Source organism: Hyla sarda, chromosome 3 (genome assembly GCF_029499605.1).
Source record: "Hyla sarda isolate aHylSar1 chromosome 3, aHylSar1.hap1, whole genome shotgun sequence".
Classification (NCBI taxonomy): domain Eukaryota; kingdom Metazoa; phylum Chordata; class Amphibia; order Anura; family Hylidae; genus Hyla; species Hyla sarda.
The window spans coordinates 156,437,346-156,464,708 of NC_079191.1; the positions used below are offsets into that span (position 1 = coordinate 156,437,346).

The window sequence follows — 27,363 nt, forward strand, 5'->3', positions numbered from 1 at the left end:
CTGCCACATGCTCTCACAGGCTATTTATGCCTTAACCACTTAAGGACACAGTTTTTTTTTTTTTTTCATTCTTGCACTTTTGTTTTTTAGTCTTCTAAAAATCACAACACTTTCAATTTTCCACCTACAGACCCATATGAGGGCTTGTTTTTTGCGGGCACCAATTGTATTTTGTAATGACATCAATCATTTCACCACAAAATTTACAGTGAAACAAAAAAAAATTATTTGTGGAACAAAATTGAAAGAAACCTCAACTATGTAAGTTTTGAGGGCTTCTGATTCCACACAAAGCAATTTTTGGTAAAAAATGACACCTTATCTTTATTCTGTAGGTCCATACGGGTACAACGATAGCCAAATTATATTGTTTTTATTTTGTTTTTCTTTTAAAAAAATTATAACTTTTTGTACGAAAATTTGCATGTTTAAAAATGTCCTCTTCTGACCCCTATAACTCTTTTATTTCTCCATATACGGGGATGTGTGAGGGCTTTTTTTGCCCCAGGATCTGTATGCTTTATAGTATTTTTGTTTTGATGGGACTTTTTGATCGCTTTTCATAAACATTTTTTAGGGTGTACAAAGTGACAACAAATATGCAATTCTGGACTTTGTATTTTTTTTACGTATACGCCATTGACCGTGCGGTTTAAGTAACCCCTTAACAACCAATGACGTATATTTACGTCCTTGGCCGGCTCCCGCGATATAACGCAGGGTCATGCGGTGACCCCCTGTCATATTGGGTCGGTCCCGGCATGTATCTGAACCCGGGACCCGGGGCTAATAGCGCGCCAGCGATCTCGGTGACGTGCGCTATAACCCTTTAGACACGGCGTTCAAAATTGAATGCCGCATCTAAAACGAAAGTAAACACTTCCCGGCTGCTCAGTGGGGCTGATCAGGACCACCTCAGTGAAAATGCGGTGTCCCGATCAGCTAGGACAGGAGCGGAGGTCCTCTTACCTTCCTCCGGAACGTCCCTTCGGCTATTGCTCCAAGCCTGAGATGCAGGCTTGAGCAATCGACCGCTTATAACACTGATCAATGCAAAGCTATGGCTTTGCAGTGAACAGTGTAAAAGATCAGTGTGTGCAGTATTATAGCCCCCTATGGGAGCTATAACAATGCAAAAAAAAGTTAATAAATGTCATTTAACCCTTTCCCTAATAAAAGTCCAAATCACCCCCCTTTTTCCATTAATAAAAAAAAATAATAATATGTAAATATAAATATATAAATATATAAATATATAAATATGTGGTATCGCCGCGTGCGTAAATGTCCGAACTATAAAAATATATAATTAATTAAACTGCACGGTCAATGGTGTACGTGCAAAAAAATTCCACAGTCGAAAATAAGGAGATTTTTTATGCTTACCATAACATCTCCTTCTTGAAGGATACATTGGGGGACACAGACCATGGGTGTATGCTGCTGTCATTAGGAGGCTCAACACTATGGCAACAAGAGAAGTCAGCTCCTCCCAGCAGGGTATACCCGCCCACAGGCACCTGAGGTAATCAGTTTTAGTCCCAGAGCAATAGGAGAAGACCGACAGGTCAAGAGAAAACCACAAACTGTCCGAGCAATCAGAAAAAAAGACAACTGAACACACCTTCGGACAGATAACTGAAATAGGAACACCAGAAAAAAGGGTGGGAGCTGTGTCCCACAATGGATCCTTCGAGAAAGAGATTTTACGGTAAGCATAAAAAACCTCCTTTTCTCTATCGGCGCCATTGGGGGACACAGACCATGGGACGTACCAAAGCCGTCCCTTGGGTGGGTAAGGAATCAGACAGGTGGACGGTTGGACCACCGCCGTCTGCAACATCTTAACAGAACAGCCCAGAGTAGTATCAACTGATGCAAAGGCATGAATCTGGTAGCACATTTACAAAGTGTACAAAGACGACCACGCGGACGCCTTACAGAACTGCAAGGCCGAAGCCACGTAGCCGAGGGCCCAGGATGCCCCGAAAAACGGGTGGAATGAGCCAAACCCCTGAAGGGTGGGATCTTCCCCTTGTAGCGGTAAGCTGCCAAAAAGAGCAGACCGGATCCACCGAAAAATGGTGGTCGTAGAAGCAGGTTGTCTTATACAATGACCTTCCGGAAAAACGAAAAAGGGGGTTACACTGCCGAAAGGAAAGAGAGAGTGACTGAGAGATAAGTCCGAACAGCCCTCACCACAACCAGGATGTGGAACAAACGCTTCCGGACAAGAGGATGGTGGGACGATGTTCTCATTGAGGTGAAAAAGTAAAAAACCATCTCAGGTAAGAAGGACGGATCTGGACGGAAAACAGCTTGTCCTGGTATACCACCAGGAAGAGAGAACGGCAGGAGAGAGCTACCAGCTCTGACACTCTCCTAACAGAGGTAAGAGCAATAAGGAACGCCACCTTCCGGGGAAGGAGGCAAAGAGAAATGTCCCTGAGAGGGTCAAAAGGGGCATCTTGCAGAGCAACTAAGACCAAGTGTAAGTCCCAAGGGAAAAAAGGGGACTGATAAGGAGGGGCAGCTTGTGCCACTCCCTGAACTAGGTTCGGACATGATAATTGAACGCCAAAGAACGTTGAAAATGAATGGAAACTGCCGAACCTTTGACCCCTAAGGGAGCTGAAAGTCAACCATGACCAGAGAAAAAGGCTGAGCTTCACACCAACAGAAATAAGTCCGCCAGGTATGATGGTAAATCTTTGCAGAGGAAGGCTTGTGAGCCCTCAGCATGGACTGAACCACTTGGGAAGAGAAACCGCGGGTCCTCAGAACCGCTGTCTCAACCGCCACACCGTCAAAAGCAGAGACGGTAAATAGGGGTGGCACAGGAGACCTGATATAGGAGGTCTGGACGATAGGGAAGGTGCAGAGGTAAGTAGTACAGGAGTCTGACCATGATGACGTACCACGCCCGCCGGGGCAAGTCTGGGCCACGAGAATGGTGGGAACTCCCTCTACTGTGAGTTTCCTCAGGACCCCGAAAAGGAAGGGGAGGAAACCTAAGGTAGGGCAAAGCCCGACCAATAAACAGATAAGGTAGGGCAAGGCCCGACCAAGAAAGAGGAGCGCTTGGTTGTGGCGGGATGGGCAGTGGTCCACGCCTGTAGCACCCCAGTGGTTGCAGATCACTGCAAACACCTTTCGATGTAGGGACCACTCGCCTTGGACGGCTGAGGACCGTCTGAGAAAGACCACATCCCAGAAACGCCCGGAATGAAAAGCGCTGAGTTGGCCGGAAACCTGAGTTCCACCCAGAAGGGAATTCCCCAAGAAGCAAGCAAAGAAAGGATTGCCCTAGGCCCCAACATGTTGAAGGGAAAAAGGGCTTCTCGAGGGACCAAGGCCCCAGACCTGCCGGTCCTTGAAAACACCTCCCCAGCCCGACAGACTGGCAGGGAGGGGCAGGAAGGAGCACCCCCGAAAAAGCAGGGTGGAAAAAAAAGCCACCATAGAAGGGACCGACAAGACTGTCGAGTGACAATGGAGACCTGTCTCACCGGAAGAGAATCACCAATTGAAGAGGTCGGTGATGAAACTGGGCAAATGGCACGGCCTCCACGGCCGCCACTAACCGACCCAGAACATCCATGCAAAAGCAAATGGAAACTGGAGCAGGGTGCCGAAGTCATCGGGCTCTTGATAAGAGAGTCAGCCAATTGGTTGGCGGAGTTGAAAGCGGGCAGAGGCCGCGTCGAACTGGAGCCCCAGGAAAGCGGTAGGACTTGTCCCGAATGACCATCCAACCGCAGAGAGACAAGGTCTGGAGGTTGAGACTAAGACTCTCCAGAATCTGGGCCCTGGCTGGAGCTCTGATCAGAAGGTCGTCCAAGTAAGGAATCACGTAAACAACTGTTTTCCGTAAAAGGGGCTATCACAGGTGCCAGGACTTTGTTAAAGGTCCGCGAGAAGTGGCCAGACCGAAATGGAGAGCCACAATAGAAAATGACCGTCCGGAACTGCAAAGCGGAGGTACCGCTGATGACCGGATCAATGAGATGTGGAGGCAGGCATCCTTGATGTTCACCGCAGAACGAAAATTCCCCATGAACCAGGGACGCCAGCACCGAACGGAGAGACTCCATTCTAGATGGGAAGCAGAAGATGCTGGCTGAGATACACAAGAACCAAGATTGGGCGAACAGAAACGCCTTTCTTGGGGACCACAAAGAGGTTGGAATAAACCTCGAAAATGTTCCCCTGAAGGAACCGGGATAATGAATGTGCGTGGTCCAGGTATACCGGAAGAGTAAGAGGCACCAACCACCCGAGAAAGGTCGGCGGGTGGGGGCAACCCATCAGATCGAGGAAGGCCTACGGGTGCCTGATGGGGCCGCAAAATGGCCTGAACGGATAGCCGACCTCCAGGAGGGACAGGTCCGGAAGGAGGGAGCCCTCTTCCCGTGAAGGCGCCCGGCTGGACCCTTTGTTGGTACCTTGTGGTGGCACCAAAGGTCCGCAGAACCCGAAGGAGGACATACAATGTAAAGCAGTTCTGTGAGCCGTATCCAGAGGTAATAAAGAACTCTTTTCTGCCCGACGCCTCACTTCCTGAAGGCAGCGTCCACATTCCAGGCTTTAAGCCACATGGAGAGACGGTGGCTACCAGGTAGCTTGTGGCAAAGGCAGCACAGTGGCTGCGCATGGAACAGAAAATCTCCAGCTGCGGAGCATCGGGAGCTAGATTAAATAAATCCTCCAGAGGGATCTTGAAGACTACCCTGGTGGAGATAGGAGACCATACTGAAAGGGCCTTTGACCCCCAGGCCGAAGCAAAAGCAGGAAGATCCTGCTGTCTCAAAGGCAAAGTTTGCCAAAGTCTCCACCTTCATGTCAGCTGCATCTTGAAGGCAGACGCATCAGCCAAAGGCCTGGTAGGCGCCTTAGAGAGGCGGGAGACCGGCAGATCCACAGTTGGAGAGGAGGTCCACCAAGCAATGAGGTCCTTGGCGAAGGGATACCGCGCTTGAACCTTCTATGTTTCCTGAAACTTCTTGTCAGGGTGCCTCCAGGCGGATACCAGCAGGGCGTAAAATTCAGCGTGAGAGCTGAAGGTCTTGGGTGCCGGTCGGGCACGAAGAAAAGGAGACTTCTGGAGCCACGTCCGAAGTTCCTGGGTCCTTTAGATGGAAGGTGTATCTTATGGCCGAAACCAATGAGTACACCACATCAGGCATCTGTGCTTTCCTTTAAGTCAGAGGCCGAATCAGAAACCTCATCCACAAGTTCTCCAGGTGAATGGGAACGAGGTGAGGCAACCCTGGAGGTTGGGCACGATTAAAGGAAACTTCTGAAGCCACGTCCGAAGTTCCTGGGTCCTCTAGATGGAAGGTGTCTCTGGTGGCCGAGACCAATGAGTGCACCATGTCCGACATATCCGTGTGGTCCTCTGAATCAGAGGCCGAATCGGAAACTGCATCCACAAGTTCTCCAGGTGAATGGGAACGTGTGAGGTGGCCCTGGAGGAGGGCGAGACTGACCAGGTACGCGGGTCTGGAGAGCCAGAGCGGCCACCATGGGAGCGTCCTCTAGGGGAGCGACGCTTGCTACAGGGCGGAGTAACGGAGCGATGCCTGTGAGGGGAGCGCCCGTGCCTGCCAGAAGACTCGGAGGATGAGTCAGATAAAAAAAAAACACCCTCATGACGCTGCAAGAGCATCAGTCTAGGGGGAGAGTGGGACTCTCCATTGCAGTCACCACATAACGGGAGACTTGAGCCAAGTCGGATATAGACTGGAGGAGAGAGAGAACCCAGGCTGGAGGGGCAGCCGAACCCACCGTGTCTGGTAGACAACCGGGGTAGAATAGCAGGGGGGACTGGGGGAGCAGTGGAACAGGCAGAACAAGTGATTCAGCAGACCCAGACATTTTGAGATGCAGCTTTTACAGATGTAATGAGTGGCTAATGCTCCAGTTAACTGTTTAGAGGGAGCAAATGGGTTCAGCAGAACCAGGTATTGTGGAATTACAGCTTTTACAGACAAAATGATGAACTAACGCTCCAGTTGTCTGTGCAGCCCAAGTCTGTGACCCCAGGGCTGCTGCTGTGAGGAGAACTCCGTTCTAGTGGAGAAATGCCAGCCAATAGCAAAAGAGGGGCGGGCCAGGAGCAAGGGCACTGCTGATTGGCCCCTGCCTCTCACAAACGCGCGCACAGCGCTGATTGGAGTCTAATTCGCTCCTCTTAGAAGCCCCGACAACAGAGGGGGCGGAGCTATAGTGCCCTCAGCTTCTGACAAGAAGGTCAGTAATGTCGCCCACGCCCGCTCCTCTCCCCGAGCGCACTGTCATTCGCATATGCGCTTGTGGGGAAGCGAGCGAGCAAGACCCGCTGGCAGCCAACTGCTGCCGAAAGCGAAAGTAAGCCGACGCTTCATGCGCCCGCATAGTAAAAACGCCGCGGCTGTCAGCCACTTAAAGAAGCACACACACATATCATTCAGGAAAGTGAAAAGTATGAATAAAGCTGTGCCCCAGTCAAAAAAAATGCTCCTGCTCCCCCCAGGAATAAATATAGAAAAAAAACCCTGTCCAGGCCAGCCCCTGAGAAAAAGTGGCCAAAAAGTGAGGGTCTCCAGAGGTTGCAAGGCTGTACCCAAGGAGAAAGGGAATATACTCACCTCAGTCAGAAGAACTTACCTAATGGAGTCTTCTGTGAGGTCTTCAGTCAGCTTTCTGTCACCTGCATCACGCCGAGCTACCATGTGCAAGCGAGGCAAGCAGGGAAATAGGGGGACCTGGACCCATGAGGTACAACCCCAGGCGCTGACCGTTGGCGAGAGGGGGTTAACAGCGCATATACGCAATGTCTGTGCCCCCTCAATCGCAATGGGGAGACAGTGAGCCGCAGTTCCTGAATCCCCACCTGAAAACATGAAAGAAAAAGGAATAAAAATCTAACACATCCGTAACTAGGAAAATAATAAAACATAAGACCTGGTCTGGAGAGAACTCCAGACCATGTCCACCTCCTTAAAACACTAAGCTAAAACTGATTACCTCAGGTGCCTTTGGGCGGATATACCCTGCTGGGAGGAGCCGACTTCTCTTGTTGCCATAGTGTCGAGCCTCCTAGTGACAGCAGCATACACCCATGGTCTGTGTCCCCCAATGGAGCCGATAGAGAAAACATATTTTTGGTCACTTTTTATATAATCAAAAAATGAATAAAAAGCAATCAAAAAGTCAGATCAATACAAAAATTTTACCCCTAAAAACTTCAGATCACGGCGCAAAAAATGAGCCCTCATACCGCCCCATACGTGGTTAAATAAAAAAGTTATAGGGGTCAGAATATTACAATTTTAAACACATAAATTTTCCTGCATGTAGTTATGATTTTTTCCAGAAGTACGACAAAATCAAATCTATATAAGTAGGGTATCATTTTAATCGTATGGACCTACAGAATAAAGATAAGGTGTCATTTTTTCTGAAAAATGTACTGCATAGAAACGGAAGCCCCCAAAAGTTACAAATTGGCATTTTTTCTTCAATTTTGTCGCACAATGATTTTTTTTCCGTTTCAACGTAGATTTTTGGGTAAAATGACTGTCACTGCAAAGTAGATTTGGTGGCGCAAAAAATAAGCCATCATATGGATTTTTAGGTGCAAAACTGAAAGGGTTATGATTTTTAAAAGGTGAGGAGGAAAAAACAAAAAAAGTGCAAAAATGGAAAAACCTGTGGTCCTTAAGGGGTTAACAATATATTTTTATAGTTTGGACATTTACGCATGTGGCCTTACCACATCTGTTTATGTTTATTTTTGTTTACATATTTTTTTATTTTTTTATGAGAAAAGGGGGGTGATTTAAACTTTTATTAGGGAAGGGGTTAAATCACATTTATAAAAAAAAATGTTACACTATTTTTAGTTTCCATAGGGAACTATTACATGCAATTAGATTGCCTACACTGTTCAATGCTATGCCATAGCATAGCACTGATCAGTGTTATCGGTACTCCATTGCTCCAGCCTGCTGAGGCTGACTGGAGCCTTGAAGAACCAATTGGACAGTGAGGAGGCAGGTTAGGGCCCTCCCGCCATCCTCTTAGCTGATCGTGACGTTGTGATTTAACCGCGATGATTCCAATCAGCTCCACTGAGCTGCTGGGAGTGTATTTTCAGCATTTTAGATGCCGCAATTAACTTTGATTGCGGCGTCTAAAGGGCTAATGCCGGGAATCAGCCTGATCGCCGATGCCCGGCATTAGCCATGGGTCCTGGCTGCTAATAGCAGCCTGGGCCGAACGGATATGAAGCGAGTTATGCTCCTGAGCTCGCTTCATAGACCTGCCACACAGTTAAGGATTATTCTGTGCCAACTCAATATCAAATCAAAACAGGATAACTAACACAACCTATAGCCTGCCTGCATATAAATTAAGTAAAGAAATAAATGGGTTAACAACCTTTTAGTGTGTTGATTTTGAGTTTTTTGACAAGGGACTGTACACGATTGTTTACTGATACATTATTATTACATACCATTATATGTGTGTGTAATACAGTGGAAGACAGTTATTATTACAGTGACCCCCCGACCTACGATGGCCCCGACATACGATAATTTCAACATGCGATGGCCTCTCAGTGGCCATCGCATGTTGAAGGCAGCATCAACATACAATGCTTTTGTATGTCGGGGCCATCGCATAAACGGCTATCCGGCAGCGCAGACTGCTTCAGCTGCCGCTGGATAGCCATTTACGGTGCCCCGTGTGCTCCAGTGATGGTCTCCTACCTGTCCTCGGGACTCCAGAGCGTCCTCTTCACGATCCCCTCCATCGCCGGCGCTCTCCTTCGTCGTCATCACGTCGTGCGCATGCCGCCCCGTCATCCAATAGGAGCGGCATGCGTGCGTAGTGATGTGATGATGGCGACGGAGAGCAAGGATCCCAGGGAAGCAGAGACGCCCGGAGCGTCAGCGACACCACGGGGACGCGGCGACAGCGATGAAGGGCGACATCCAGGGCAGCAGTGATTGTCCGGAGCGGCAGGAACAGGTGAGTACAGCTTCCTATACTTTACATTGCACGGATCCCTCAACATATGATGGTTTCAACAAACGATGGTTCATTTGGAACGGATTACCATCGTATGTTGAGGGACCACTGTATTGCCTTAAAAGCACTAAGTCACCACTTAGTTTGTGACATAATGTCACGTATAGGGAGGGAAGTAGTGCACACTAATCTCGCCCGCTCCCCTACCCCTGCCTACGACAGGTCCGTAACCATGAAGACAGTCCCTTCATGTATACGTGAGGGGCATAGTTGTCAAAATAATGAACTACAATGACACTGACTAGGTCCGGGGACAGTGGGAAAACAGACAGACAAACAAAATACCACTACACACTCACACAATAGTCCAGAGTCAACTAACTGTGTCAAAGCCAGGAGAAGTCAAAGTACCAAGTCGCTAATACCACAGTGAAGTCGAGATGAAAGTCAAAATTCAAAGATGCCGGGTAATACAGGAGAAACAGGAAATGCACGCTAGCTACTGGAGCAAAAAGACTCTTTCACAGGTGCTGACTGAGAGCCAACTGCCAGGTTAAATAGGCAACAAAAGCAAACAAAGAACCTTTGAGAACCTTTTAACCATATAGGTTCTGACAGTAGCCGTCCTTTTAGGAGGGACCACTGGACCCTTCACAACCTGAGAGTAAAGAGGTCTTGACTTGGATACAAATGGACCATCAATGTCCTTATCTATATCCTCATCCTCCAAATCCCACCACTAATTGGTGTCCTCACAGTCATCCTCCCAAATCTCACTACTACCCTCTCACTGCAAGTCAACAGAAGTACACTCCATCCTCTTATTACCCATAGTGTCACATGACGCTGGATCAGCCAGAGACTGCTGCAAAACAGGCTTTACAATACTCTTAGACATTAAATCAGATTGTACACCAGATGGAAAAATTCCCCCCAGAAGAACTCTGTCAGGCATAGCTCTCTGAGAGGCATGACATACCTGTGTGCCCAAGTGGCCTCCACGCTTGACACAGGAGGCGATGAAGTATGTATTCTCCCCACAGTAAAAACACAATCCGTTGATTTGACGAAATCTCCTGCACTTTCCTGGGGTTCAGATGGACCCTATCTGCATCCTCAGGCACAGGTTGAAGAAGAGAGACAGTAGAGGAGTCAGGAAAAGAAGATGAAGTATGGGAAGAAGAAGACTCCCGTTTGTATCCCCGCAGACGTCTGTCCAAGGGCACTGCTAACATCATAGTTTGGTCAAGGGTATCAGGAGAGGGATACGTAACAAGCATGTCCTTTAGTGCATCAGATAATTCCAGTCTGAACTGTAATGCTGGGGTGTTCCACTTAGAGGCTATGCACAATTTTCTAAAGTCTGTACAGTATTCTTCTACAGGTCTGCGTCCCTGTCTTAACATGCGCAACTGGGATTCAGCATAAGCAGCTCTGTCAGGTTCTGAATACAAAAGTCCCAAACCAGCAAATAAATAATCCACTGAGGACAACTCAAGGGCATCAGGATTTAGTAAAAAAAAAAAAAAAAAAAACACTCTTGAGGACCTCCTTGCAAAAGGGACATTATAATCCCCACTCTTTGGGCCTCAGAACCAGAGGAGTAGGGTCTTAAGCGAAAGTACAGTTTACAACTTTGACAAAAAGTCTTGAACGCCTTCCGGTTACCGGAAAAACGATCCGGGAGGTTAACTTGTGGCTCCACAGGAGCTGAAACATGAACAGATGAAATCTGGGTACGGGCAGACTTAAGCTCCAGGATTCTGGCCTGCAAGCCCTGGATTAGCTGTTCCTGGTCTTGCAGCCTCTGAGTCAAGGTCTGAATTAAACCTGATTGAGACTGACATGACTCGTGCTGCTGAAGTCTCTCAGCTAAGTCCTGGACCAGCTGAGTAAGACTCTGCATTTGCTCCCCCAGAGCAGACATAGCTTCCATGAGAGCAGATTTTTTGGACCTGTGAAAATGTCATGTATGGGTAGGGAAGTAGAGCACACTAATCTCGCCCGCTCCCCTATCCCTGCCTACTTACGTACCTGCCCTAAACGTCAGGTCTGTAACCACAAAGACAGTCCCTTCTTATATACGTGACGGGCGTAATTGTCAAAATAATAAAGGAATTGTAGTTTTGCAACAACTGGAGGCACCCTGGTTGGGAAACATTGTTTCCTAACTCAGTGTTTCCCAACCCGTGTGCCTCCAGCTGTTGCAAAACTTCAACTCCAAGCATGCCCAGGCATGCTGGGAGTTGTAGTTTGGCAACATCTGAAGGGCCAGATGTTACAGAACTACAACTCCCAGCATGTATGAAGCAGAGTAAGACACTGGCGCCAGAGCCCTATTTAAAAAATGTATGGGAGACAATAAGAAAGATGCAGTTCATGCTTTAACACTTCTTTAGCTGAATGGCCCGTGTATGATGTTCAGTGGGGGGTGCACACAAATAGTGAAAGTTCATGTATATATCTTCGCAAAGAGTATAGAAGAAATGGAGCACTCACCCCACGTTATTCTTGAACAGACTTTATTCCATCACAGATGCGACATGACACGGTTGGAGCAGGATAGACGTGTGCAGACTAGAGGCTGAAGGGACGGACAGGTGGGGGAGCAACAACTGTTTCACGCTGTATAGCGCTTCCTCGGGCTCCAAACTGCAGTATACACATTGCTGGCTCACTCATCCCCTTTCTGAGCTGTGCGCTATGCGCCAGCCCAGCAAGGAAAGAGTTAACTTACACTGCTGGACAGCTGGACCCTTTGGGCGGCATACCCTATATACAGCTATCTATAGATAGCTGTATATAGTGTATACAGAAGACGAAGTCCACTTACTTCCCTCCTGTCCTGGCTGGGTCAGTGTAGCTCCGCCCCCAGTGATGATGTCATCAGGGGCGTGGCTACAGACAGGAGCCAGGCTGGTAAGTGTGAAGCTTTGTTCACATTGTCCGTTTTGTATAAGGTGAACAGTCCCTTCTGGCAGTGTCCTCCCAGACAGGAAGACTCCAACTGTTGCTAAACTACAACTCCCAGTATGCCCAGACAGCCAAAGGCTGTCTGGGCATGCTGGGAGTTGTAGTTTTGCAACAATTGGAGGCTTCCAGTTTGGTAAGACATTGCAATATAGGCGCTCTCCCCAGCGGACAGCGCCAAAAATTTTGTGTGTTTCTTTTTTCTTCTCGTTTCAGATCCGTGTATGCAGTGGATTACGGCGGATTCGGAGGACTACTGCGGATGAACTGGATTTTTTTTTACTTTTAATAAAATGGTTAACGAGGACTGTGGGGTGTTTTTTAAAATAAAATATTTTTTCCAATGTGTCGTGTTTTTTTTTTAAATAGAATTTTCAGGCTTAGTAGTGGAAGCTGTCTAATAGACGGAATCCATTACTAAGCCGGGGCTTAGCGTTAGCCACAAAAACAGCTAGTGCTAACCCCCAATTAAATTATTACCCCGGTACCCACCGCCACAAAATGGCGCTCCTGGGCCTAGGCGGTAACAGGCTGGCATTATTTAGGCTGTGGAGGGCCAGTAACCATGGTGCTCGCCCACCCTGGTAGCGTCAGGCTGTTGCTGCTTGGTTGGTATCTGGCTGAGAATAAAAAGACGGGGAACCCTATGCATTTTTAGTTTTTTTTATAAATAAATATAAAAAAAACGCATAGGGTTTCCCGTATTTTTATTCTCAGCCAGATACCAACCAAGCAGCAACAGCCTGTCGTTACCAGGGTGGGCGAGGACCATTGTTACTGGCCCTCCCCAGCCTAAATAATGCCAGCCTGTTACTGGCTAGGCCCAGGAGTCCCTTTTTTGATGCTTCGGGCCTGTTGGTACCGGCTCTTTCCCGGCACCCCTGTGGCGGTGGGTACCGGGGTAATAATTGGGGGTTAGCACTAGCTGTTTTTGGGGCTAACGCTAAGCCCGGCTTAGTAATAGTAACTACTATTGGAAAAAAAGTTTTATTTTTAAAAACACTCCCCCACAGCCCTCGTTAACCATTTTATTAAAAGGTAAAAAAAAATCCAGTTCATTCGAAGTGGTCCTTTGAATCCGCCGTAATCCTCCGCATGCATGGATCTGAAACGAGAAGAAAAAAGAAACACGAAAAATTAGTTAGGACAGTTTTGGCGCTGTCCGCTGGGGAGAGCGCCTATATTGCAATGTCTTCCCAAACAGGAAGCCTCCAATTGTTGCAAAACTACAACTCCCAACATGCCCAGACAGCCTTTGTCTGGGAGGACACTGCCAGAAGGGTCTGTTCACATTATACAAAACGGACAATGTGAACAGAGCTTCACATTTCCAGCCTGGCTCTTGTCTGTAGCTCCACCCCATAATTACATCATCACTAGGTAGCAGAGCTACACGGACCCGGCCAGGACAGGAGCAAGGGAGGTAAGTGGACGTTGGCTTCTGTATACACTATATACAGCTATCTGTCTGGTGACAGTATTCCCGGCTTCTGTATAGTATACACGGGTACACTATCCACCCCTGTATACTATACGGCCGGGGGAGGTGAGTAGTGATGCTATACATCACTCCTCATCTCCTTACACTTTGTGGACCGGGCGCTCAGCATCTGACCCACTGAGTGGTACCTTGAAGTCAGTGAAAACTGCCACGGGGGACAAAACTGGCTGTTTCCACGCAATAGGAAAAATGCCAGAAAAAATTCCAGAAAAACTGCCAAAACGCAGGAAAAAGCTGTGGTAGTTTTTCTGTCTTTTTTTTAGGTGTTAAAAAAACCCAAGTGGAAACCTAGCCTAAGCATTAATAACTCTGGGATGCTTTTACTTTTCATTCTGATTCTGGGACAGTTTTTTTGTGACATATTCTACTTTATGTTAGTGGTAAATTTTCGTCGATACTTGCATAATTTCTTGGTGAAAAATTCCCAAATGTTATTAAAAACTAGAAATTGTTTTGCTTTTTTTTTAAACTTTGAAACTCTCTGCTTATAAGGAAAATGGACATCCCAAATAAATTATATATTGATTCACATATACAATATGTCTACTTTATGTTTGCATCATAAAGTTGACATGTTTTTACTTTTGGAAGACATCAGAGGGCTTCAAAGTTCAGCAGCAATTTTCCAATTTTTCAAAAAATTTTCATAATCAGAATTTTTCAGGGAGCAGTTCAGTTTTGAAGTGGATTTGAAGGGCCTTCATATTAGAAATGCCCCATAAATTACCCCATTATAAAAACTGCAGCCCTCAAAGTATTCAAAATGACATTCAGAAAGTGTGTTAACCCTTTAGGGGTTTCACAGGAATAGCAGCAAAGTGAAGGAGAAAATTCTAAATGTTCATTTTTTTTTACACTCACATTTTTTTGTAGACCCAGTTTTTGAATTTTTACAAGGGGTAAAAGGAGAGAAATCTCCCAAAAAATTTTAACCCAATTTCTCTCGAGTAAGGAAATACCCCATATTTGTACGTAAAGTGCTCTGTGGGTGCACTAGAGGGCTCAGAAGGGAAGGAGCGACAATGGGATTTTGGAGAGTGTGTTTTTCTGGAATGGTTTTTGGGGGTATGTCACATTTAGGAGTCTCCTATGGTGCCAGAACAGCAAAAAAAAAAAAAATACATGCATACTATTTTGGAAACTACACCCCTCAAGGAACGTAGCAAGGGATACAGTGAGTTTTAGCAGGTGTTTGACGACTTTTCATTAAAGTCGGTTGTGTAAATGAAAAAAAAAATTCACTAAAATAAATTTTTTCCCCAAATTTACCACTTTTACAAGAGGTAAAAGGAGAAAATGCCCCCCAAAATTTGTAACTTCATTTCTTCTGAGTATGGAAATACCCCATATGTGGATGTAAAGTGCTTTGCTGGTGCACTACAGGGCTCAGAAAAGAAGGAGCACCATTGGGCTTTTGGAGAGAGAATTTGGCATGAATTCAAGTTGGGGGCCATGTGCGTTTACAAAACCCCCATGGTGCCAGAACAGTGGACCCCCACCACCACCACCACATGGGACCCTATTTCGAAAACTATACCCCACACAGAATGTAACAATGGGTGCAGTGAGCATTTACTTCCCACTGACGTTTGACAGACTTTTGGGACAGTGGGCTGTGCGTATGAAAAATAAAATTTTTCATTTTCATGGACCACTGTTCCAAAAATCTGTCAGACACCAGTGGGGCGTAAATGCTCACTGCACCCCTTATTACATTCCGTGAGGGATGTAGTTTCCAAAATTGGGTCACATGTGTGTGTGTGTGGGGGGGGGGGGGTCCGCTGTTCTGGCACCATGAGGGCTTTGTAAATGCACATCGTCTTCAATTCTAGACACATTCTCTCTCTGTAAGCCGAATGGCGCTCCTCCTCTTCTGAGCCCTGTAGTGTGCCAGCAGAGCACTTTATGTCCACACATGGGATATTTACACACTTGTTTGACGCAAACCGAACATTTTCCAAAAGTTCGGTGAACCCAGCAAACTGAACTTTTCAAAAGTTTGCTCATCTCTATTGCTAAATATTATGTGGAGATTCAAACTTGCAAAACTATGTTACAATTATTATTTGTGCTATAGGTTTAGATAAGTAATAACTACAAAATGACATGTCGTAGTGGTAACGCATGAATAAATAAACACTTGTAATATTATAGCAAATGCAAATACTAGGAATAAGTGTAACCTAGATTTTCTATGAATGTGCCACAAAAAGTTTAGTAGGTTAATTTACAGTAATTGTCAAAGCTGCCAACTATTTGCATAGCATATTTACACAGGATCACACACAATATATATATATATATATATATATATATATATATATATATATATATATTTATGAAAGCATAGGTAACCTACAGTATTAACGTGACTGATTATAGCCAGATACTGAAACATGTTCTTTCATCTATTTTTGAGCATATCTGAGCGAGCTTTGTGACCTTTTCAGTAAAATAATGCATATTGTTCAGTATACATTTGTGGTACAATGATATCCTCTCGGTGATACATGTCACTATATGTATAAATAGTGGCATCCGTCAGAGGAGTACAGAAGCTCCTATTGCATGCCACTGTTGAACATTGCAAAACAACAAGATCCTTAAAGGGGTACTCTGGTGGAAAACATTATTATTATTTTTTTAATCAACTGGTGCCAGAAATTTAAACAGTTAAACAGATTTGTAAATTACTTCTATTAAAAAATCTTTACCTTTCCAGTACTTTTAAGCAGCTGTATGCTACAGAAGAAATTCTTTTCTTTTTGAATTTCTTTTTTGTCTTTCAAAAAGAAAGAATTTCCTCTGTAGCATACAGCTGCTTAAAAGTACTGGAAGGGTAAAGATTTTTTAGAGGTAATTTACAAAACTGTTTTACCTTCTGGTACCAGTTGATTTAAAAAAAAGAAATTCCACTGGAGTACCCCTTTAACCCCTTAAGGACTGAGCAATTTTTTTGTGGGGGTTTCCTTTTTTTACTCTTCTATTAGCCATAACACTTTCAATTTTCACCTACAGACCCATATGAGGGCTTTTTCACGTATGGACAGGGAACAGTGAAGCCCTAACTCACCCATAGCCACTGTCCCTACCTATTGCCTATCCGCCCTAAGTGACAGATCAACAACCACAATGACAAGTGGTAGGTGCAGCATTGTCAAAATAATAAAATACAAAAACAGTAGGAGTCAGGAAACAGCTGGAGGCACACAAACTAACAGAGATACTGGTAGATACAGTCAATTTTCTTATGACACGTCCTTTAAGAATAGCCGTACTAAAGAAGAGCAGACACTGCTTTGCTCTATTTCTTTCATTTTTAATACCTAAAACTCCCTACCCTCCTACAAGAAAAAATAAAATGGTACCCAAAGCTGCACAGTGCATAAATCTTTATTTTTCTTAACTGACTATTGGCTTAGCCATGTGCCAATGCTGAAAGTTTTTGCTTTGCCACCCCCCCCCCCCCCCATCACAGCTGGTTTCCCCACCCACTTAAATAAAATATATCAACATTCATATAAATGTACTGCCAGTTCACATTTATTAAAAAAAATAACCAGATTGTGTAAAAGTGTGATGCGTCAAATTTGTAATTTTTGACCTAATTTTAAAATATTTCCTATGATACACACTGGAAATAGAGGATAAGGTTTATAACTTATTAAAAATTTATGTTACAAATATATATATATATTAGCATGGGAAAATAAATTCATGTATATGATGTAGAAGTTTGTTATATTAACTTTTTGAGCATTAAAAGGATTGTATGAAAGTAAAAAAAAAAGCATACAGTAGTGGCTTCATTTCAAAAACAGTGCCACTCTTGTTGTTGTACTATGTGTAGTATTTCAGACCGGCCCTATACCAAATCAGCCTACAGACAGAAGCGCCACTGTTTCTAGGAGAAGCCATGTTTTTCAGAAGTGGATTGTTATATAATTTTTCCATATAATGACCATAACGTACATGGCATGAAGAAACAGCTCACTATTTTGTAAACTCAAGAAGATAAATGAGAACAAAAGAAAAAAAATTGCATTCACGCATGGCAGATTTGTTGAGGATGTCTGGTATATTAAGCAATTTAGATAAACAACAAATGTTCTACAGTATAATATGGAATTAACGCAATGCAGAGCTGAAGGCACTTGGCAGAAACAATAATAAACAGCATGTCCTATCTGTTGCAAGTTCCACATGAAAATACTGCATTAAAAAAAAAATATTGATATAGTTAAAATTAAAGCATTTTAAATTTGTGTACTGCTACCTGTATGCATTGGGAAAACTCTTGTTGCTTATGTAAAATGTATCCACAGGCCTCCATTTACCTGACAGCAGACTGGTATGCTTTATGACACACAATATGCATCCAGTAAAATAATGTAAATTATTCAGTATAAATTTGTGGTATAAGGAGATCCTCATGGTGATACATGCCCCTTTATGTATATAAAGTGGCATCTGTCAGAGGAGAAGCTCCTAATGCCTGCCTCTGTTGGACACTGCAAAACAAGATCCTTAACCCCTTAAGGACCGAGCTATTTTTTTGTGGGGGTTTCCCCTACTATTAGCCATAACACTTTCAATTTTCACCTACAGACCCATATGAGGGCTTCGTCACGCATGGACAGGGAACAGTGAAGCCCTAACTCACCCACAGCCATTGTCCCTACCTATTGCCTATCCGCCCTAAGTGACAGGTCGACAACCACTATGACAAGTGGTAGGTGCAGTGTTGTCAATATAATAATAATACACCAAAACAGTAGGAGTCAGGAAACAGCTGGAGGCACACAAACTAAAAGAGATACACTAAGACACACACATGGTCAAATCAATGTCAGTCTAGGCAAGGTCGGTACCAGGAGATAGTGTAGTAAAGGAACGCAGAGCAATAGAAGAGTTAAGGGAAAAGCCAAAAATCAATAAACAAGCAGGTATCCTGTAAGCAGGAGTAGTCAGCTAAGGTATAACCTTTCACAGACAATGAACTGATCAGCTTATATAGGCAAGTGATCAGGGATACACCTCCCTGATAGGTAGCAGAGCTAAGAACCACACCCAGACAACACATGTGAGCTCCAAGCAGCTCCAGCCCAACTAGAGTTATTTAAGTCTTTTTGTTTGGCCAAAGACAGACGTTACAGGCTTGTTTTGTGCGCCACCAATTGTACTTTGTAATGACATTACTCATTTTACCATAAAAAATATGTCAAAAACAAAAAAAAATATTATTTGTGGGAAGAAATTGAAAAAAAATAGCAATTCAACAACTTTCTGGGGCTTCCATTCATAGAGTGTACTTTTCGGTAAAATGACATATTCTCTTTATTCTGTAGGTCCATATGATTACAATGATACCTAATTTGTATAGGATTCGTTTTACTTTACTACTTTTAAAAAATTATAACTTTTTGTACATAAACAGTATGCTAAAAATTGGCCTCTTCTGACCCCTATAAGTGATCTGTAGTTTTTATCAGTACCATTTTTGTTTTAATGGGACTTTTTTTATTAATATTTTTTTTTACATTTTTCTCGCAATTTTTCAGTCCCCATAGGGAACTATTAGATGCAATCCTTAGATTGAATACACTGTTCAATGCTGTGCCATAGCATTGATCAGTTTTATCGGTGCTACATTGTTCCAGCCTGCCATGGCAGACTGGAGTATTGGAGCTCTGATAGGACAGCGAGGATGAAGGTAAGGGCCCTCCTGCCATCCTCTCAGCTGATCAGGACACAGCTTTTTAACCGCGGTGGTACCGATCAGCTCCACTGAGCTACTGGAAGTTTCTGTATTTTAGAAGCAGCGATCACCTTTGATCACGGCGTCTAAAGGGTTAATGCTGAACATCGGCCTGAGCCATTAGCCACGGGTCCTGGCTCATAGCAGCCCGGGACCGAAAGCATATGAAGTGAGCTCATCTCCTGAGTTCGCTTCATAGACCTGCCACACGGCTGCGCCATATAGAGATATATATGTATACAGCACCATTCGTTTAGGGGTTAAAAGGGGTTTTTCAAGGAAGCAGAAAAGGCATTACCTCTTCTGCTTCCCAGCACTCCACTTCAACCAGAGTCACATGTGATATCCAATAGCTGTTGCCTATGTTATCGCACGGCTATTGGACACTGCATGTGAATGTGGTCTCCCCCTTATGCGATGAGCGGAATTTGGTAAGATGGTATGGTTGTTAACAACATGTAATAGCTTAGGGTGCCCTAACTGTAGTGCAGTTTTTAATTTTTCATATACACCCCTGTTCCTGAGATATGTGTTTTTATGCCTGTTAGACTATTCAGGGAATCAGTCAGAGTAGTGGATACTTCATTACAATATTGTGCAGAGGGTGCTCATAGGTGTGACCTACATAGGGGGAGGGGGGGTAGGCTGTACACTGAGCTGTCATGTGTGAGGCTTAGGCAGCAGATATTAGCAGCAGCATCAAGGAAGGAGAGGGGCAGGGTCTGTATGCTGGAGAATTTCACTGACAAGCCATGTGAGAAGCTCTAGAGAAGCACCCAGCAATCATGCTCTTAAAGATGCTTAGACAGTAGCTATATAGTGTCTAAGACATTAAAGGGGTACTCGGGTGGAAATTATTATAATTTTTTATTTATTTATTTATTTATTTTAAGTCAACTGGTGCTAAAATGTTAAACAGATTTGTAATTTACAAAAGGCAATGAAGGAATAGAATGAATCGGCAACTCACCAGTCTTCTCTTTAGAAAACAGTTCCTTTATTCAAACATACTCACAGCATGAAATGCAATCAGGGAGAGGGATCGGTGCAGGGGGGGTAAAAGTAGTAGGCGGCAGATTCAGTTTCACTCGTTACACGAGCTTCATCCGGCCATGAATTTACTTCTATTTAATATTGACTTCTATTTAAAAATCTAAATCCTTCCAGTACTTAACAGCTGTCTGAACACAGTGCACTATGCTGACACCTCTGTCCATGTCAGGAACTTTCCAGAGCAGGAAAGTTAATGACAGTTCCTTACATGGACAGAGGTGTCAGCAGAGAGCAATGTGGTCAGACAGAAGATAACTATACAACTCCTCTACAGCATACAGCAGCTGATAAGTACTGGAAGGATTAAGATTTTATATAGAAGTAACTTACAAATCTGTTTAACTTTCTGGCACCAGTTGATTAGAAAAAATTTTTTTCCACCGGAGTACCCCTTTAAGTTTATGACCTCTGTAGCTGTCTGCTTTCTCTATGGTTTTAGCATCTGGCACCCCCTCCCCTTCAGTGGTGGACTCTCTATTCAGCCAGAGAAGCCTGCCGAACTTTGAATAGACAACCCCTGCTATAAATAACTGCCTGACAAGCTGGAGGTTTCTATAAAAGTGTCTGGCCTTTTCAGCATCGCCAGCATCTGAGAAGCGCTATCAGCCAGGAATTATAGTTATAGTACTCTTACTTCATATACTGCACTTCACTTACAGGACCTTGTAGATCCTACTGCCTGAGCCTCACACACCAGCTCAGTGTACAGCTCGTCCCCATATGTAAATCATGCCCCTCAGCCCCCTTTGCGCACACAGAATTGGGATGAAGCATCTGCCCCTCTGATGGATTCCCTGTATAGTCAGACAGACAGAAAAACACTCAGGAACAGGGGTGCGTATCAATAAAGCCTCTTTCACATTGCCATCAGGCTCTGCTACACTCAGTGTACCTATTCAACAGTGTTAACAACTCAGTATATAAGAGGAGACTACAGGTCCTCTTCAAATGGCCTAGGTGAACATTTGTTAGTTTAACCCCTTCAGGATAGGCTGTTTTTTACATTTCTGAGGTAGCTGGGTTTGGTCATTCATCTCTTCTTATATAATGTACCCACAAAAATTATAAATTGTTTTTCTTGTGATCTATTGTACTTTATATTATTGGTACATTTTTATTAATATATGCAGTGCTTTTCTGTGAAAAACAAAACTTTTCTGTTGGGGTTTTTTTCACGGCGTTCACTGTGCGGTAAAAATAATGTTATGTTTACTATGTGGATCAGTACCATTATGGAGGTATCCAATTTATATAGCTTCTCATCTTTTTCCTTTACACAACAAATTTTTATTTTATTTTTTTTTACCTTTATTGTGTCCTAAAGGACAGTGAATAATTCTGAAGTAACAATTAAGAGAGGCTTGGGATAAAGGGAAAACACATCAACAATCTAAATGTACATAGCTAATAGAATTCCCATTAGTAGGACCCTCCTGCCTTGCAGAGTTGAGGACAAACCTAGCAAAGGCTGTCCTAGAGGCCAATAGGAAATCAATCCTATACTGTCTAAAGAAACTTTTCTCTGCACATGAAGCAGCAACTGCTCTAGTAGAATGAGCCTTAATAAATATTGGAGGGTCATAGTTGCAGAGAAAATAGCCTAAATTCCATCTGAAAATAGAGGGTTTTGAGGCTCTTTTTCCTTTAATCCTCCCCATGTAGAGGATTAATACGTTCCCCACTTACCGAAAGCACTCTGTAATCTGAAGGTAGTCCAAAGGTATGTCTCCTGCAAGGATGGATGGATCAGGAAAATACACAGTTTAGGTATGACCTGATTGATGTTAGCAACAAAGAACATTTAGAAGCAAAAGAAAGATCCTCAACAGAACTCTTTTAAGGTGAGATGTTGTATAAGGTTCCACTGAAAAATAAAATTTGGAGCTCCCCAACACTTTTAGCAGACGTAGAAAGGAAATCTTAAGAATCAGGTACTTGAGAGGGACCTCTCAAAAGGATTAGCACATACAGTAGGACTCTTAGAACCAGAGAGAGATCCCACTGGCTCACTGGTCTGACCGATTTTGAGTAGAAAAGGAAAATGGTCCTGATAAAGCTCCTGAATAGAAAGAAGTCAAGACTGCAGAATAGGCATGACTGCAGCAATCTGAACTCTTACAGAGTTGTGGCTTAACCCCATGTAAAATCCAGATTGTAGGAATTCTAGGATCTGCGGGACCGCAAGAACACTGATGTTGATCTGCTTAGAAGCACACCAAGCCTGGAAGATCTTCTTAATCCTTGCAAAAGTCAAATTAGTTACCTCAATCCTTGAGTGCGCTAGAGTACACAACATCTTGTGAAAAAATCCCTTGGCCTTTAATAGTTTCTGGTCAGCACGAGCAGTCAGATAGAAGGCCCCAGACTCTGGCAGAGCTGCATGCCCTGAGAAACCAGGTTATGCATGGGTGAAAGCCTTCAGTACCTCGCTCAACTCAGTGACATGGGCCATAATAATTTCTATTATTGTAGGCTTATCCTGCCTGACCTTCACAAATACAATCAGTATCATGGAAGTTGACAGAAGTATGTAGGCCAGCTTGAATGTCCAGGGTATGGACATGGCATCTACGGCCACAGGATTGTCTACCAGATATAGGGAGCAAATCCTGTCTAGCTTGGCATTCCTTCTTGTTGCCATTAGGTCTATCTCCAGCATCTCCCACATGGAGGTTATTTGATCAAAGATCTCCAGATTTAGGGACCATTCCCCCACAATTGTCAGATTGTGATTTAGAAAGGTGGCTAAGATATTCTGGCCTCCCTTTATGTGGGCCACAGATAAGGAAGGTACTCAGGATTTTGCCCAACTCAATATCTTTCCCACTTCCTTCAGAAGCGTTTCCAATCTGGTACCACCCTGTTTGTTTATGTAGTATATGAAGATTTGTTGTCCATTCTAATTCCTAATGCTAAGTTGACACTAGAGAAGATGGCCAAAGTGAGAAAGGTCAAGGAAGATCTCTAGAGTTCTCTCTACGGGGTGAACAGATCCCGGAAACGGTGAGTCCTGAGTGATGAGAAACCCGGTTTGTCCCAGAGGTATCCTTAGTTAAGGTGAACCAAAGATGAACTCTGAAGGAGGTTTAATCATTTAATCATTCCCACCAACCCGGGAATTAAAGGGCGTTCATGGACAGGATGCATAACCTGTCTAGATTTGGCAACTGCCTAATCCAGATCTTCAAGAACTTCCTCTGGAGGAATCTATAATGCCGCAAGGCCAAGGGGACTGCGTCCAGTGAGAAAGACATGAGGCCTTGAGTCCCGAGGGTGACTTGACGATAGAACCTAAGAAATTTTGTCTCCTTCCTAGATATCATCAAGGTAAAATTCTTATGCCTAAGGTCTGAAAACAGCCAATACGGAAGCTACTGCTTTTGTAAAGACAAAGGAGGCTAAGGAGATCCCAATGGAAGCACCCAGAAATGAATATGCTGTTATACTCCTTAGATGACAACTTCAATCAGCAGAAATATACTATTGCTGGGACATATGCGTGACAACTTGAAGACTAGAAAGACAGGTGAGTAGAGCCTCCTTCCTAACTTCCTGGAAGAAAATGGCTCCACTACAGCCAGGGAAGTAACTTCTAGGTGGGCTTCCCATGGCCACCTAATTTGCAGTAGAGGGAACTGAGGAAATTAGAAACCTTTTGGATGGAAGAGATTGCAGGTGTAAGGTATAACCCCTTATCATGATGCTCAAAACCCTGTGATTTTTGATGATAGACTGCCAGGCAACAAGAAAAAGGGAGAGATGCCCCCCTTACTGGTGCACTTATTACGTCCTCTTCTTGTCAGAAAGAGCCTGAAGCTAAAAGTTGAGTTCCAGAATAAAGAGTCTCTCAGATTGCACAGGTGATATTTAGGGGGATTGTCTACAGCAGCCATGGACAAAGACATCGCTCTAGATGCCAATTTAACCAGCTGGGAAGCAGAATCCCAAAGGTAAAATCCCATGGCTAAGGAAATCAGCTTGAAAGAGGAGAAGTAATCATCCCAACTGATTCTCAAATACACGTTGTCCTGAATTCCAAACAGCCACTTTCTGAGGGCTCTAGTAACCTCAACGTTACTGATGGCCACCACACCTTGACCCAAGGCAGTAGAGTAGGCTCTCTTGAGAGACAGCTCAATTTGTATGTCCATAGAATTTTTTTTGAAGTATGAGCCATCCTCAGCTGGAACAAAAGTGCATATTAACATCTTGTTGAAGGCTATATAGACATTGGGAGGAAAAATCCAAGACTTGGAACATTGCTCAACAAAAGGAAAGAGCAATTTGAATCATTTACTTAGAACGGGAGCTTTTTTAGGAGTTGGCCTTGACCTCATTAAGTCTGAAAGGAGAACATCATCCAACTTAAAAACCCTAAACCCTTTGAAAAAGTGGGGGCATCACCTTGCTCCAACAGATGTGATTTTGCTAAATGAGGTTAGTGGTCTTCTTAGACTAGATGGAGTATCATCCAGATGCATCCTTTTCTATTCTACGAAGACTACGTCTTCTATGAAGAGAACACCATTTCTATAAGCCCTCTTAAGAATAACAAATTGACCCATTTTGGCAAAATTTCTGATGGTGTACAGAAACAGATGGCTAGACAGGTGATGAAATCACTGTAGTCAGGAAGTGGAGTGTCACATACTCTGCAGATCAAATGCTCCCTCTTAGAGATTGCATTATGACTGCTGGAGCCTGATCCCTAGAATCCAAAGATTATATCTTGAAGATAAAAATATATTAGAATAAAGCAAGAAAAAAAGGAGAGAAAACTCACTGCAGGACAATGGAAAGCAAGCGATCCAATGCACAGGTGCAGCAAGAGGCTACCCACAGGGGAGCCTTTATACAGAAACAGGAGTAAAACCCTCCCAAAGAATGAAAGAAGAGAAACCTGGGAGGAATGTATGTGTATTAAAAAAAATAACCTTCTAAAACAGTCAAAAAAATAGGAGCACCGAAAAAAAGAAGTGCAGGTCCAGAAGTGAGCCGCAAGTCACCTCCGACTGCCAGCACTGACATAAGCTTACCATAGAAAGAGGAAGTGGAGCTAGAATTGAGAAGTACATCTTCCCTGATCCCTGCAAAGAACAGGAACATACCACAAGCAATAATAGGAGAAGACTAAGACACTCCAACACATAAGCAGAGGGAAGAAGCCTATCCCTAAACCCCAAAAGGTGGGACAAGAACAAGAAAAAACTTTCTGTCCTTGAGGTTAGCCTGACTTATTTACCTGTGATGGATGTCTTGGTTCATTGATTTTCTCTTGTTAAAAGTTCCACTGTCCTGATAGATCACAGGAGTTAGAACACCCCATTATTTTTCTGCTGGGGGATAAAGAGGAATGAGTTTGCTGATCTCTTTTTTTTTTTTTTTTTTTTTTTTACATGGGGAAATAATCAGCTTGTTCAGCCAACAACTGATTCCTGTAAAAATTACTTTAGTTAAGTCTAACAATTAGAAGGTATTGTAAAACTGCTCCATTGAATGAAGAGACACCATTTAAAGGGAGGGACACAGCAAGACTAATTGATGCCTACCTGCTAATGATACTCTAATACTCTACACTATTAAAAACTACTTCAACAACCAATAAAATCTTAGTGTACAATAATACTGAAGTGAAAACTACTATAAACTAGTGCAATTATAAGCAGGGATCTTTTGATAATTTTAATGCTTGCAACTTACCTCAATGATACTCTGAAGCTCCTCGACATAGACACGTTCTGTTTCTATGAGTTCATTTATAATATGGCTGCCAATATAAAAACAAAGAATTAGATCCACATCATTTTTCAGCACCGGGATACAGTGTTACCTTTTACTGTGTACATTGTCTATTAGGCGAGTGAGTATTTTGAACATATCCTCATTTTCATGTATATTTTTCAACTCTGTATAAACTTGCATGCTTCTTGGATTTAAACATGTTGTCCAGTGAAAAATTATTTATCTCCTATTCACAGGGTTCCCAGTGATCAGCGCCCCACCCCCCTTAGATCACACACCCCACAATCTCCATAATGGGGCCCCCAGCTCTCCGCAGATCCTGGAGCTGCAGATGCCACATATTTGTTTTTCACTGGACACCCCCTTTAAGCATATCAGGTGATTTGTGTAATTAGGGAGGATGTGGCTTAAAAGGGTACTCTGCTGCCCTGCTTCGGAAGCTCCACTTCCCAGCGTCCGAAAGTTTATTGTTCCAAACGCTGCATGTGGGCTTCCGTGTTCAGGGCCACCCCTCGTGACGTCACGCCCGCCCCCTAGAGACGTCGCGCCCCTTTCCCATAGACTTTCGTTTGAGGGGGTGGGCGTGACGTCACTAGGGGGCGGGCGTGATGTCACGAGGGGCAGCCCTGAACATTCTTTTAGCAGCATGCAGCATACTATACATTGGGGTGTGAACACAGAACAAATGACACAAATTAACTGTCAAAGATTTGAGAAAAATTAAACATAAGGCTACCAGGAACCTAATTTCCTCCAGTGCTGTCATATTCCGGAACTGCAACCTACCTGGAATGGCCAGAAGTACAAGGTGTTCAGTGCTTAGAGACTGTTAAGCTGAGCGCTCCGGCCACCGTGCTTGCCTCGGTGCGCTCACAGTGTGTGTCCCCAGGCAGCGCTCCGGTCACAAGGTCTCGGCGTGCGCGCGACCCGCTCTATAGGGCGCGCGCGTGCCGGGACTCTTAAATTTAAAGGGCCAGTGCACCAGTGATTGGTGCCTGGTCCAAAGTGGTTAATTTAGGGTTAAAGGTTACTGCTTTGACTTAATTAGGCCTGCACCTGTGCACTGCCTACAAGTACCATCTCCTCCCGCAGCCTCCTGCCGGATCTTTGTTGCCTAGTGCCTGAGTGAAAGCATTCCTTGTTCCTGTGTTACCCTGCCTGTTGCCGAACCCGTTGCTACTGACTACCGCCTTTGAACCGTTGCTGCCTGCCCTGACCATTTGCTACGTCTGACTACGCCTTTGCCTGATCCTCTTGTACCATGCCTTATCTCAGCAGCCAGAGAGGTTGAGTCGCTACTGGGTGGAACGACCTGGGGGTT

General features: G+C 44.2%; 1 protein-coding gene across 4 annotated transcripts in view; it reads right to left on the minus strand.

The window, feature by feature from the left end:
• MCF2L2 (MCF.2 cell line derived transforming sequence-like 2) overlaps positions 1-27,363 on the minus strand; it is a 503,791-nt gene that overhangs the window by 216,560 nt on the left and 259,868 nt on the right. For all 4 annotated transcript variants that reach the window (XM_056565304.1, XM_056565302.1, XM_056565303.1 and 1 more), the window contains exon 16: positions 26,001-26,067. In XM_056565304.1, the coding sequence (XP_056421279.1) occupies positions 26,001-26,067 (67 nt within the window). The remainder of the gene's footprint in view (positions 1-26,000; positions 26,068-27,363) is intronic.